At 46.1% G+C, this 13,414-nt stretch overlaps 1 protein-coding gene across 3 annotated transcripts in view; it reads left to right on the forward strand.

Moving 5' to 3' along the window:
* The first annotated feature begins 2,678 nt into the window (after positions 1–2,678).
* The window catches only part of DIS3L (DIS3 like exosome 3'-5' exoribonuclease), a 34,456-nt gene continuing 23,720 nt past the window's right edge, over positions 2,679–13,414 (forward strand). For 2 of the 3 annotated variants that reach the window (XM_049613779.1, XM_049613780.1), the window contains exons 1-2: positions 2,679–2,927; positions 4,220–4,373. In XM_049613779.1, the coding sequence (XP_049469736.1) occupies positions 2,789–2,927; positions 4,220–4,373 (293 nt within the window). In that variant the 5' untranslated portion in view covers positions 2,679–2,788. Of the gene's footprint in view, positions 3,319–4,219; positions 4,374–13,414 lie in introns of all 3 variants that reach the window. The other variant, XM_049613781.1, reaches the window with a different exon arrangement.

The following is a 13,414-nucleotide window of genomic DNA, read 5'->3' on the forward strand; positions in this document are numbered from 1 at the left end:
GACCTGGCTGAAGTCGGATGCTTAACCGACTGCGCCACCCAGGCGCCCCACGTTTATTTATTTTTGAGACAGAGAGAGACAGAGCATGAACGGGGGAGGGTCAGAGAGAGAGGGAGACACAGAATCTGAAACAGGCTCCAGGCTCTGAGCTGTCAGCACAGAGCCCGACTCGGGGCTCGAACTCACAGACCGTGAGATCATGACCTGAGCCGAAGTCGGCCGCTTAACCGACTGAGCCACCCAGGCGCCCCTAGAAAGGACCTTCTAAGAAACTTTCAAGATTCAGGATTTGCTTCCTTTCACAGGGCCCTACTTCCTTGACTAGGAATAAATGGGAATAAGAGTATGATCAGGGACCTCTCCTTAACTCTTGAAAATATTGCAGCATGTGCTAAGACAAAAGCCGCCCAACAAAAATCCCTAGACTCTGTGGCCAAGGTTGTTTTTGATAATAAGACAGACCTCAGTACTCTTTCAGCTGAGCAAGAAGTCATCCGTGCTGTGGCCACCAGGACCACCTGCTGTACTGGATTAACGCTTGAGAAGAAGTTGAAACAGTTACATAAGTAACAGTTACATAAACTGGGGCACCTGAGAGGCTCAGTTAAGCCTCTGACTTGCAGCTCAGGTCATGATCTCAGGGTTCCTGAGTTCAAGCCCCACACTGGGCTCTGTGTTGACAGCTCAGAGCCTGGAGCCTGCTTCGAATTCTGTGTCTCCCTCTCTGTCTGCCCACCCCCTGCCCCTGCTCATACTCTGTTTCTCTCTCTCTCTTTCAAAAATAAATAAAACATTATTATTATTATTTTTTTTTTAAAGATCACTATACATGCCTTTTGGCTTTAAAAGGTGCCTGCTTCAATGCAATCGGTTTTTCTTTGACTTACTTGATTTTGACTGGGTTGGGTCTTGGGGACCATGGCTCCAAAGTGCACTCCAAACACTGGGAATTATTCTGCTCATAATAATCACAGTGGTCTCCCTAGTACACTATGTTCCCTCCAAAGCTTTAAACGCAGGTGTAACAGCGACTAACCACCAAGCAAATGATCTCCCTAAGACCAGAACGCCAGAAAAGGAGTGAAGGAAACGACCATCTAGAAAACTGTGAACCTGGAGTCATGAGCTGTGACTACCACGGAGATCCAGCAAAAAAAACCATCCCAACCTGTGAAAATCACACAGAGGATCAGCAAAAGCTGTGAGAAGCACAGAGCATGCGCTAATGGCTTCAATTTTGATCACATGTTTCACTTGAGAGGGGAGAGGGGGGAAATAAAAGAAAGGAACATAGGCCCCAAACTGCCCCCAGGACAGCAAACCAAGACTTAATTGGTCTCTGCCTCTCCCAGGAATGTGCCCTTAGCCAGTCTTTCTGGAATTATTTGATCCACTCTAGTGAGGTGTTCCGCATGATTGATCCCCCAACTCTTCCTCCAAGGGAAGGTAACCTTGCCGGAAACAATCCACTCTTGTTCAGAACTTCCTTTTCCACTTCCCTTTGTCCTAAAAACCCTTCCATTTTGTACAGCTCCTCAGAGCTCCTTTTCTGTTTGCTAGATGGGATGCTGTGTGATTCATAAATCCTTAAATACAGCCAATTTGATCTTTACATTTACTTGAATTTTTTTTTTAACAATAGGAAGCGCTAATGTTCCCAGCCGGCTGGTTAAACCGCCTTAACTAGAGCTCAAGAAGGAGACTGTAAAGTCCTTAGATACAAGAGCTATATTTTATTCATCTGTGAATAACACAGTAATGAGTTAAGAGCCTGCTTTGGATTCAGCCAGTTCTTGGCTTGAGTATTGATTCTACCACTTAATAACTGGGTACCCTTGGCCACTTAACCTTCCTACTCCTGTCTCATCATCTGTAAAATGGGAGTAATAATGCCTGACTCCATTGACTTGTGGAAATTACATGGGACGCTTGTATGTCATGCTTTTGGTACAGTTCATAAGTCTTCGCTGAGTGCGTGGAAGAACAGTGGCTTTTACCCAACGAAGAGTGTGCGATCGCGATCCCAGAACAAACTGTGAATCTCCAAGTTTAAAGGAGAATTCCTTTGCCAGAGGCTGCAAATGCCCTAAAGCTGGGATTGAATAGATAAGTGTTTACCTCAAGGAAATGGATTGGTTTTCATTTTATCTGCATTATTTGAATTTTTATAGGGATTAAAAATACATGAAATTAAAAATAAATACGACTTTTTAAGGGGGAAAAATGCTGGGCTGGCAGGGTTGCTGGCTTATTCGCTCAATCTTTTAGCTCTTTTTGGAAAGCAAGACCAACCAAGAGAAAACACTAATAATTACCCCCTCCGCAGCTCCCATTCCTGTATGGCCCCGGGGGTCTGATAACCCTTCAGAGTTGCACCAAATCTTTCTTCACCAGGCTTTAAACTAGCTTCCAGATATTCCACAGATCTTATATCTAAGTGTTTTGGGCGGTTTCCACCTTTCCCAGCCCCCAGGCAACGGTAGGCAGGGGAGAAACTGAGGCGGGGCTGCTGTAGCCTGCCGGGGCTGGAGCACGCCTGCCGCGGGGCTCCTCCAGCTCTCAGCCCCGGACGTGGCCGTTAGGGCGGTTCCTGCGCCCCTCGGGGCGCTCCGGCGGCTACCAAGGGGTGCCCGGGAGCCCGCGTAGACCAGGCCGCCCGGCCGAGGGGGCGGGCCCCGAGCCGCGGCCTCGCTTCCGCCCGCGCCGCGCCTCGCCCGCCGCCTCCCGGCCGCTCGCTCGGGGCGGCCTCGCAGGGCCCGGAGCCGTGCCCCCGCCGAGCACCGCCGGCATGCTGCAGAAGCGGGAGAAGGTGCTGCTCCTGAGGACCTTCCAGGGCCGGACGCTGCGGATCGTGCGAGAGCACTACCTGCGGCCCAGCGTGCCCTGCAACAGCCCGCTCTGCCCGCAGCCCGCCACCTGCCGCAACGGTCAGAGTCCCGGCCGGGCCGCAGCGCGGAGAGCCCCGGGCGGCGGGAGCGAGGGTGGTGGGGCCGTCCGTCCGCCGGGAGGCGCCGGGCCGCGGCAGGAGGCGGAGCGCGAGGCCGCCGGGTCTCCGCCCGCCCAGGCAGCAGCACTCGGGCCCGGCGGGCGGCGGGGCTGCGGGTGCGGAGCGAGAGGCCCGGCGGCCCCGGAGCCGCCCCGACGGCCGCGGCGCGCTGCTTCTGGGGCTCTCCACTTCCGGGCCCAGAGCCCGGCGGCCCGGCGATCGGCGCTTTCCGAGGGGCCCGTGGGCGCCGGAACCGGCCTCTTCTGCGCCCCCAGGATCGCGAGATCGTGAAATGGGCCGAGGGTGCTGAGCTGCGGGGCCCACGGCGCGAGGTGGGGCGCCATCCCGCGGCGCGGGCGCCCAGAGCTCCTGCTGCCGCTCATTTGACACTTTTTACTCCCCACAAATTTTCTGACCTGCCAGCCCAGATGCCTCAGACTTTCGGCCAGTGGAGAGTCCTCTGCACTAGGGTTTGCGAATTGTCTGGGCCCTCGTTGTACAGGAAGGTCACGGGAAAGCTGGATTTGGAGCTGCCGTGCGCTACACCTTCCCCCACTTGTTTTCTCAGCTGCAAGGGTGGCCGATTTAACGAGAGAGATTACTGGTTCTCTTCCCTCTGGTGGGAGGGGGGCGTGAGGGTCCTTCCCAGCGAGTATTTGGAATCCTCAGTTTATGGTTAAGGTGAACATTTCGTTTACACCTTGGCGAACCAGGTCCCTGAGATGCGGGCCGGGTGGAGAGCCTAACCACTGCCCTTGCTGGCACTGAGCATCTTTTCCAGTCGATTCCGGCTTTGTGGCCCCTGGAGGCTTCCGAGCATGTTCACAAGCTTGATTCAGAACCCGCTTGAAATTGCCAGGCATAAACAAGTGGTTTACTTGTATATTTGGAAGGACCCCACTTGAATGCCATTCGAGTATGTCCGTGAGTTAACATAAATAAATATTTAGGTTGTGCTGAGGATTTGCTGGTTTTTAAAAAATTAGTCATCTTCTGCACCCCTGGCAACGCCACACAGCACGCTGAGTCTCATCGCAGCTTCAGAAAAATGAAGATGCTGAATTTACCTGAACTTGGGGCCTCTACCAAAGTAGATTTGTCATGTCCTTCAAAAACTTTAGGGTGTAGTTAAGACTGGAAGTTATCTTGCAAACTGGAGCACCGTGACCTTGAAATAGTAATAAGCCAGGCTTGCAAACGTCTAATCGCTTACGTTTTGAATTATGTTTTCAGATGGGAAACTCTTGTCTAGTGATGTGACTCATTACATGATCCCAGATTGGAAAGTTGTTCAAGATTACCTCGAGATCCTTGAGTTTCCGGAGTTGAAGGGAATTATTTTCATGCAAACGGCTTGTCAAACTGTGCAGCATCAAAGGGGCCGGAGGTATCTATTTCACATTTATTTATTTATTTTTATATGGCGTATTTTTCTTTTCCCCTTTAGAAAAGGTCCCTTTGTTGGAGGAATTCATTATTTTGTCTGAAGGGACTTTTTGAACTAATTTGGTATTCTCTTTGCTGGTGAGGAAGGCAGTAACGTTATTTTATATTTCGGCTTCAACACCTGGCCAGGAGCTCTGACTGTAGATCAATAAACTGCAGTGTCCCCAGCATATGGGTATTTAAGATTCTTGGCTTTTGGTTTGCATTTAGTTGCTCAATACATTGTTTTTCAGAAGCCTACACTTTGAGGGGAAGGGGAAAGAGTACTGCTGTATTTTTAAATTTTAAACTGTTTATTGTGATACAAATTGCACTTAATGAAACCAGAAGTAACTTGGTTTATATTTACATTACTAGTAAAACTACCAACCATACTAATTGTATTTGCTAAACAAAGGATCTCTGATTGAAATCCGTCCACAAGGCTTGCCTTGTACCTAAATGAAGAAGAATTGTTTGTTTACCTTTTAAACAATTATCTGAAAAATGGTTTTGCTTCATTTAACATTGGGAAAGGATTTATGATTCAACGTGAAGACTGCTTAGAACCACCATATTAGAATTATGCATCCAACCTCTTAACACCCCTCGTTATTTAGAAAGCAGAAACTGTGTGTTTATCCTTTTTTAAGTGTTGTCGCTTCTTCAGACGTTGATGGTAAAAGATAAAGTGTGTTTATTTGTATATGAAAATGATGAGTTGTCATTATATGCTCTGTTCAAAAAAAAGCGCATTAACTGGATTGCAGATTTTTCAGGTTGAATATTTTTAAATGAGCCTGAACTTGATTTTGTTCAGACACACAGATAGAGACGTTTATACACATCCAGGTTTGAACGCTGCTCCAGGTGTCGTATTTCAATTTCTGCTACTAAAATCAATTTGTGGCTATCATTCAGATTGCGCGCACTCTGCTGAGGCTTTTCAGCTTCTGTTTTCAAAAATATTTTTAATGTTAAGGGTTGTTTTAAAAACCAATTCCTGGGACACGCAAAAGCAAAGAATTGGAATTTAAATGTCTTTTCTCCTGGACATTTCAAAAGTCGTTAAATTGATGAAAAACTATTGTTTTTCCACCATGTCTGTAAATATACTAAATGTGAAAACAAAGGATGAGGAGTTGTGAAATAGGCCCATACGACAACATCTTGGTTTTCCCATTTGGTAAGCACATTTTGAGCTCATAGTTCCAGGCCTTATAGAGTACAAAAAGAAGTACGGTTGACTCTTGAACAACATGGGGATTAGAAGCATGGACCCCTACACAGGCAAAAATCCATATATATATATAATTTCTGATTCCCTCAAAACTTAATAGCCTACTGTGGACCAGAATCCTTACTGGTAACATAAATAGCTGATTAACATATGTTTGGTATGTTATATTCTATATTGTATGCGGTATTCTTTTTCTTTTTTTTTTTTTTTTAATTTTTTTTAACGTTTATTTTTGAGACAGAGACAGAGCATGAACAGGGGAGGGGCAGAGAGAGAGGGAGACACAGAATCTGAAACGGGCTCCAGGCTCTGAGCTGTCAGCACAGAGCCCGACGCGGGGCTCGAACCCACGGACCGTGAGATCATGACCTGAGCCGAAGTCGGACGCTTAACCGACTGAGCCACCCAGGCGCCCCTGTATACGGTATTCTTGCAAATGAAGTAAGCTAGAGAAAAGAAAACATTAAGAAAACTGTAAGGACGAGGTGCCTGGGTGGCTCAGGCAGTTAAGCCTCCAACTCTTGATGTCGGCTCAGGTCATGATCTCATGGTTCGTGAGTTCAAGCCCTGCATTGGGCTCTGCACTGACAGCATGGAGCCTGCTTGGGATTCTCTCTCTCCCCCCCACCCCGCCCCTGCCCCTCCCCTGCTCCTGCTTGCTCTCTTTCTCAAAATAAATACCTCTACAGTGCTGTATCATATTTACTGAAAAAATAAAACCTCACATAGAAGTGGACCCCCACAATTCAAACCCAGGTTGTTCAAAGGTCAACTGTATTAGTCCCTCTCTCAACAGACCTGTTGTCTTGTTGGGTTAGATGCAAGAAGGTAATGGTGGCACACCTGAGACCCAGGCAGTATTATTTAATGTAGACTGTACAAAGTGCAGAGGTAAATACAGGGTGTGAGGGTTCAGCCCGAAAGCTCTCCGAAGGAAATAGGTTTGAGCTTGGTCCTAAAGCAAGGGTGCTGGACGTAACTGATGAAGAGAAAGAGGAGGCAGGACAAGGAATCAGCAGGTTTGGGTCTTGGTGCTTTGTGTCCCTGGTAAGAAACCAGCAGGTTGAAACCTCTAAATGACCAAAATTACCTGAGCCCTAGAGAGTGTCATATATTGAAAGCTAACTTTATAATTGATCCCAACCGTTGACTATGGAAGAGCCAGGGAATTTGCTTTATTAATTTAGACTTCAAAAGCGTTAGGTAGAAGTAATTGGACTTTTTATTTTTTATATTAAAAAAAGTTTTTTTTAACGTTTATTCATTTTTGAGACAGAGATAGAGCTTGAGTGGGGGAGGAGGAGCAGAGAGAGAGGGAGACACGGAATCCAAAGCAGGGTCCAGGCTCCGAGCTGTCAGCACAGAGCCCGACATGGGGCTTGAACTCACAGACCACGATTTCATGACCTGAGCCGAAGTCGGACGCTTAAACAACTGAGCCGGCCAGGTGCCCTGTCCTTGGACTTTTTATATTTAATCGCAAGTGGCCTAGCAGAGGCTCTCTGGTGTTTTGCTTCATTTAATGTTGGAAAATATTTTGTTCTGTTTTTCAGTTCTTCCTTGGAGATTTTTGAGATGCTAGTAAATAATTCATTCTATTTGATACACTTTTAGGAACATTATTGCTTAGAAAAGCTTTGTCAATTAAAAATACCTGGCTGGTCTAGTGTCTGGTGTAAGGATGCCTTGCTTTCTCTCCTTTGGGCCCCTTCCTGAATTCTTTCATTATAGCTTCAGAGTCTCAACAGTTTCTCAGTATATGACATAAGACTGGAATTACAGGGGTGCCTGGGTGGCTCAGTTGGTTTCAGCTCAGGTGGTGATCTCACAGTTCTGTAAGTTCAAGCCCCACATCGGGCTCTGTGCTGTCAGCCCTGAACCTGCTTGGGATTCTCTCTCTCTCCTTCTCTCTCTGCCCCTACCTCATGTGTACCCTCATGCATTCTCTCCCTGCCTCTCTCTCTCTCTCTCTCTCTCTCAAAAAATAAACTTAGGGGTGCCTGGGTGGTTCAGTCAGTTAAACGTTCAACTCTTGATTTCAGCTCAGGTCATGATCTCACAGTTTGTGAGATCAAGCCTCACATCGGGCTCTGTGCTTACAGAGTGGAACCTGCTTGTAATTCTCTCTCTCTCTCTCTCTCTCTCTCTCTCTCTGTCTCTCTCTCTCTCGACTCCTCCCCTGCTCACACACTCTCAACATAAATAAATAATTAAACATTAAAAAAAATAAACTTAAAAAATTTTTAAATACTGAAATTATAGAATATTATAATTGGAAAAGATCTAAGAGGTCAAATGATCTAATTCACCATTCAATATAAGTATTACTCAACATGAGTAATGTTACTGACTTTGTTTCTAAAAGGCTTTTTATGGGCTTTTTTCTCATGGACACCCAGTGTTAATTTATTCGATTGCATTATTACTTAAACGTGTTTAAACATAAATCTAGACGTAAAGTCCTCACGCTTAAGTACTTGCTACAGCCCTAAACCCAAACCAGACCTTCATATTAAATAAACAAATTTACAAAATAAAAAGATTGCAAATGAACTTTAATTTAATGCAACAGATGACATTGTTTTACTGAGATGAAATCACCAGAGTTGAGTGTAACCATAAAAAGACATAGCGTCTTACCTGGTTCTTTAATGTGATCTTGTATTTTGATTTCAGTAATATCAATGCAGAAAATGGCCATTCTCAGAAGCGTAATACATAAAGCATTATCAAAAAGTGTTGAGTTTTTGATTGTTGAGGATAATCACATGTTCTACCATCCAGCAATCCTCAAATGCTTATTCAGTGATGGATTTCTCTTTTTTTTTAAGCTTATTTATTTATTTTGAGAGAGAGAGAGAGAGAGGGAGTGTGTGTGTGTGTGTGCGCGCACGCGCGCGTGCATGCATGCACGCAGGAGGGGCAGAAAGAGAGGGAGGGGAGAGAGAATCCCAACCTGGCTAGGCACCATGAGCCCGGAGCCTGCTGTGGGGCTCGAACCCACGAACCATGAGATCATGACCCGAGCCAAAATCAAGAGTTGGTTGTTCAACGGACTGAACCACCCAGGCGTCCCAGTGAGGGATCATTTGATGACTCTGTGAGGCTGTCTTGTCCACAGCATTCATCCATCCGTTTATTCAACAAATACTGAGAGACCGTGTGTGCCAGAAACTTGTGCTAGCGCTGAGGATGCAGTGATGAACAAAAGCAGACACAGCCTTGAGGGGGAGACAGGTGCTACTGAGATAATCATGTAGATGGGGGACTACAGCTGTGACAGATGCCCTGAGAGACAGGTGCGTGGTTCCAGGAGAGCCTAAGTTAGGGAGGAGAGGAAAGGCTCCTGAGGGAGATGCCTACCCTGGGCTCTAGGGGATGGGTAGGAGTAAACCAGAGAGAGAAAGGAGAAAAGCTTTCCAGGTGAGGGGGCTGCTGTGCAGGGTGTGGGGAGGGGGGGTTTGGCCCACTCAAGGAACCGAAAAAGGCCCCGGCTTGGATGAGTCTCCGGATGTTGGTGAAGAGTTGTAAGCAGGGTGGGACGATATATATGATCAGATTCCTACTTTGAAAAAGTGACTGGGGGCACCTGGGTGTCTCAGCATCCGACTCTTGATTTTGGCTCAGGTCACTAGCTTCATGGGTTTGGGCCCCACGTGGGGGGCCTGCTCTGACAGCAGGGATTCCCTCCCTCTCACCCTCTGTCTCTGCCCCCGACCTGCTCATGGGCGCTCTCTCTCTCTCTCTCTCTCTCTCTCTGTGTGTGTGTGTGTGTCTCTCTCTCAAAGATAATTTTTTTTTAAACTTAAAAAAAGGGAAAGAGGGGCGCCTGGGTGGCTCAGTCGGTTAAGCAGCCGACTTCGGCTCAGGTCATGATCTCGCGGTCCGTGAGTTCGAGCCCCGCGTCGGGCTCTGTGCTGACAGCTCAGAGCCTGGAGCCTGTTTCAGATTCTGTGTCTCCCTCTCTCTGACCCTCCCCCGTTCATGCTCTGTCTCTCTCTGTCTCAAAAATAAATAAACGTTAAAAAAAAAATTTTAAAAAAAAAGGGAAAGAAACGATGACTGGGCCAGTGGAGAAGCTATTACTTTAGTTCACATGAGAGGTGTTGGTAGCTTAGAGATGGACAGAAATAGAAATATCCAACAGCATCTTAGTAGGTAAAAGTCTGTAGAAGTCTCTAAGTATGTAACCAAGAGAACCAAAACTCTATCCACACAAAATTTGTGCACAAATGTTCATAGCAACTGTGTTCATAACAGCCCCAAAAGTGGAAACAGCTCAAATGTCCATCAACTGATAATGGTTACACAAAGCATGGTTTATCCATACGAGGGAATACTGTTCAGCCATAAAAGGAATGAAGAACCAACACAGGCTACAAGTATCGATGAACCTTGAAAATATTGTACTAAGTAAAAGAAGCCAGCCACATGAAAGGTCATTTTTCTATGATTCCATTTATGTGAAATGCCTGGAATCGGTAAATCCAAGAGACAGAAAATAGACTAGTGGTTGCCAGGGGCAGGAGGATGGGGAATGATTGCTTAATGGCTCTCAGTTTCTTTTTGGGGCGATAAAATGTCTGGACCTCGTGGTGATGGTTGCCTAACTCTGTGACTGTACTAAATTGAATTGTATGTTTTAAAAGGGTTAATTTTAGGGGCGCCTGGGTGGCTCTGTTGGTTGAGCCTCTGACGTCGGCTCAGGTCGTGATCTCACAGCTCGTGGGTTCAAGCCCCGCATCGGGCTCTGTGCTGGCAGCTCGGAGCCTGGAGCCTGCTTTGGATTCTGTGTCTCCCTCTCTCTCTGCCCCTAACCCACTTGCATTCTGTCTCTGTCTCTCTCAAAAATAAATAAACATTAAAAAAAAAAAAAAGAAAAGGGTTAATTTTATGGTATATGAATTGTATCTCAGGAAAACTGAAGAAAACCTACAAAACTTATTAGTGGAGTTGGATATGTGAGGTCAGAGAGAAGATGGTGTTAAGGCCGACACCGAGTTTCTGGTTTACATAACTAGATAGAAAGAGGGAGTGCTGGGGGAGGTCCAAAGCGGTGTGACTGGGGGTCATTCCTTTGAGGTTGTCTTTGAGGCTTCCAAATGGCAGTGCGGTTTAGAGGACATCAGATGGTCCAAAATATACTCCGTTGAAAATGTTTTTAATACTACCACCTAGGGGCATCTGACTGGCTCAGTCCGTGGAACATGTGACTCTTGATCTCGGGGTTGTGAGTTCAAGCTCCACACTGGGCATAGAGCTTACTTGTAAAAACTCTGGGGCACCTGGCTGACTCAATCAGAAGAGCATTGATCTCTCTCTCTCTCTCTCTCTCTCTCTCTCTCTCTCTTTCTCTCGATCTTGGGGTTGTGAGTTTGAGCCCCACGTTGGGTGTAGAGTTTACTTAAATAAATAAAACTTAAAAAAAAAAAAAATTCTTGTAGAAAATTCAAGGACCTCTGAAAGTAAGCCTCTGAGACCCTAGCAGGATTCTGCAAAAACTGCTTGAAGAAACACAACATTGTACATCCCTGGACTGGTTGTGGGACGCCCACTCCTAACCCCCAGAGAATATAGTCTGGGGGAGGGGATGTTGCATCTGTACAAAAATCCATCTTAAGAAGGCAAGTGTAGCCATATCCCTAAGAAATTGTTTGAAATGTTTAAATAATAGAGATTTGGGGGAGTGTTTAAGCCAGTCTAGGGAAACGAGGGTTCTTCTGTGAGACTGGAATTTTTAAAACTTCAGATCATTTTACTGTATGTGACTCTCTGAAACTGCTGTTCTCCTGTCATTCAGGCTAAACTTGTTCAAGGCGCTGTGATCTGCTGGCTCCGTGCAGGATCCTCATATATCTAATCCCATCGTATGCACCACCAGCCCTGACTAGCAAAAAAATATGACTATATTGTGTGTATGCACTATTAAATTACAACCATAAGCCCACATGCCTATAAGAAAACTTGACTGTCACACTCAGAGTGATTCACTATTTCCTGCTTTCCCCATTAATATTCTTGGGCCATTTGTTCATTTGTCTTACCCTGCTGATAGGTAGCTGACAAATGGAAGCGTGCCCTACAAGTCTAAGGAAAATATATGGGAGTGAAACTTTAAATTGAGAAAATTCTTTTTTGCGAAGTTACATATTTTGCTAAACATGGGGAAGGATTGTCATTCCTCTAATTTGTTGATAAACGACCTGGGTCTGGCTTGTGGAACACCAGTTTTTGAGGAAGACAGGGTTGGAGAATCCCCGGGCCTAAGTGCACGTGTCAGGGGTGCCTGGGTGGCTCAGTCAGTTAGGCGTCCAACTCTTGATCTCCGCCCAGGTCACGATCTCACGGTTCGTGAGTTCAAGACCCAAGACCCATGTCGGGGGTGCTGTCAGCACAGAGTCTGCTTGGGATTCTCTCTCTCTCTCTCTCTCTCTCTCTCTCTCTCTCTATCCCCCCTCCCTCTTTCCCTCTCTCCCTCTCCCTGCCCCTCCCCTGCACACGTACTCTCTTTCTCAAAATAAATAAACATTTTAAAAAAATATATATATATGTATAAAGTGTGATAGCAAATCAGGGGATGTGTGCAGAGCCTAGCAAAACTGTAACTGAGTTCTGAAAATGTCAGGGTTTGTTCTGACACACTGTTGTCTTGTATTTGGACCACTGTTGTCACAAAGAGATGTGAGTTCATTTATGCATTTGGAAAACATTTCTTGGGCATGTGAACCACTGTCTGCTATCCTGAACTTTCTGTCTCCTCTCTCCTCCCTTGGCCCTTTGTCTGGCTAACTCTCACTCACCTTTCTCATCTCAGATGTCATCTCCCCCGTCCCTCCCATGTTCTTGTCACACTCTGCACCTCTCCCTGTCATGGCACTTCTCCCACTGAAATGGGTGGTTCCGATTTTTGTTTTTATTTTGTTTTGCCCGTTAGCCTAGCTGTTTTTTTTAAAATTGTGGTAGATGTATTTGGCATAAGATTTACCATTTTAAACACTTTTTTAAAGTTTATTTATTTTGAGAGAGAGAAAATTCCAAGCATCTCCGCATTGTCAGCGTGCAGCCCAATGTGGGACTTGAACCCACAAACTTTGAGATCATGACCTGAGCCACAGTCAGGAGTCAGATGTTTAGCCAACTGAGCCATCCAGTCTCCCACCGCTTTTAAGTGTATAGGTCAGTGGCCTTGAATACATTCACATTTCATGCAACTATCACCACCGTCCTCTCCAGAACTTTTTTCCATCTCCCTAAACTGAAACTCTACACCCATTAAATACTAACTCCCTACCTCCCTCTCCCCCTAGCCCCCTGGAAACAACCATTCTACGTCCTGCATCTATAAACGAGACTAAGTACCTTACCTCATATAAGTGGAATCTTACAGTGTCTGTCCTTTTGCGACCGGCTTATTTCGCTTAGCATCACATCTTCACGGTTCATCCATGTTGTAGCCTGCGTCAGAACTTCCTTTCTTAAGGGGCGCCTGGGTGGCTCGGTCGGTTAAGCATCTGACTTCGGCTCAGGTCATGATCTCACAGTCCGTGAGTTCGAGCCCCGCGTCAGGCTCTGTGCTGACTGCTCAGAGCCTGGAGCCTGTTTCAGATTCTGTGTCTCCCTCTCTCTCTGCCCCTCCCCTGTTCACGCTCTGTCTCTCACTGTCTCAAAAATAAACATTTAAAAAAAAAAAAAAAAAAAAAAAAAAAAAAAAAAAAAAAAAAAAGAACTTCCTTTCTTAAGACTGAAAAATATTCCCGTGCGTG

This window comes from Panthera uncia (genome assembly GCF_023721935.1).
Source record: "Panthera uncia isolate 11264 chromosome B3 unlocalized genomic scaffold, Puncia_PCG_1.0 HiC_scaffold_1, whole genome shotgun sequence".
In the NCBI taxonomy this organism is placed as follows: Eukaryota; Metazoa; Chordata; class Mammalia; order Carnivora; family Felidae; genus Panthera; species Panthera uncia.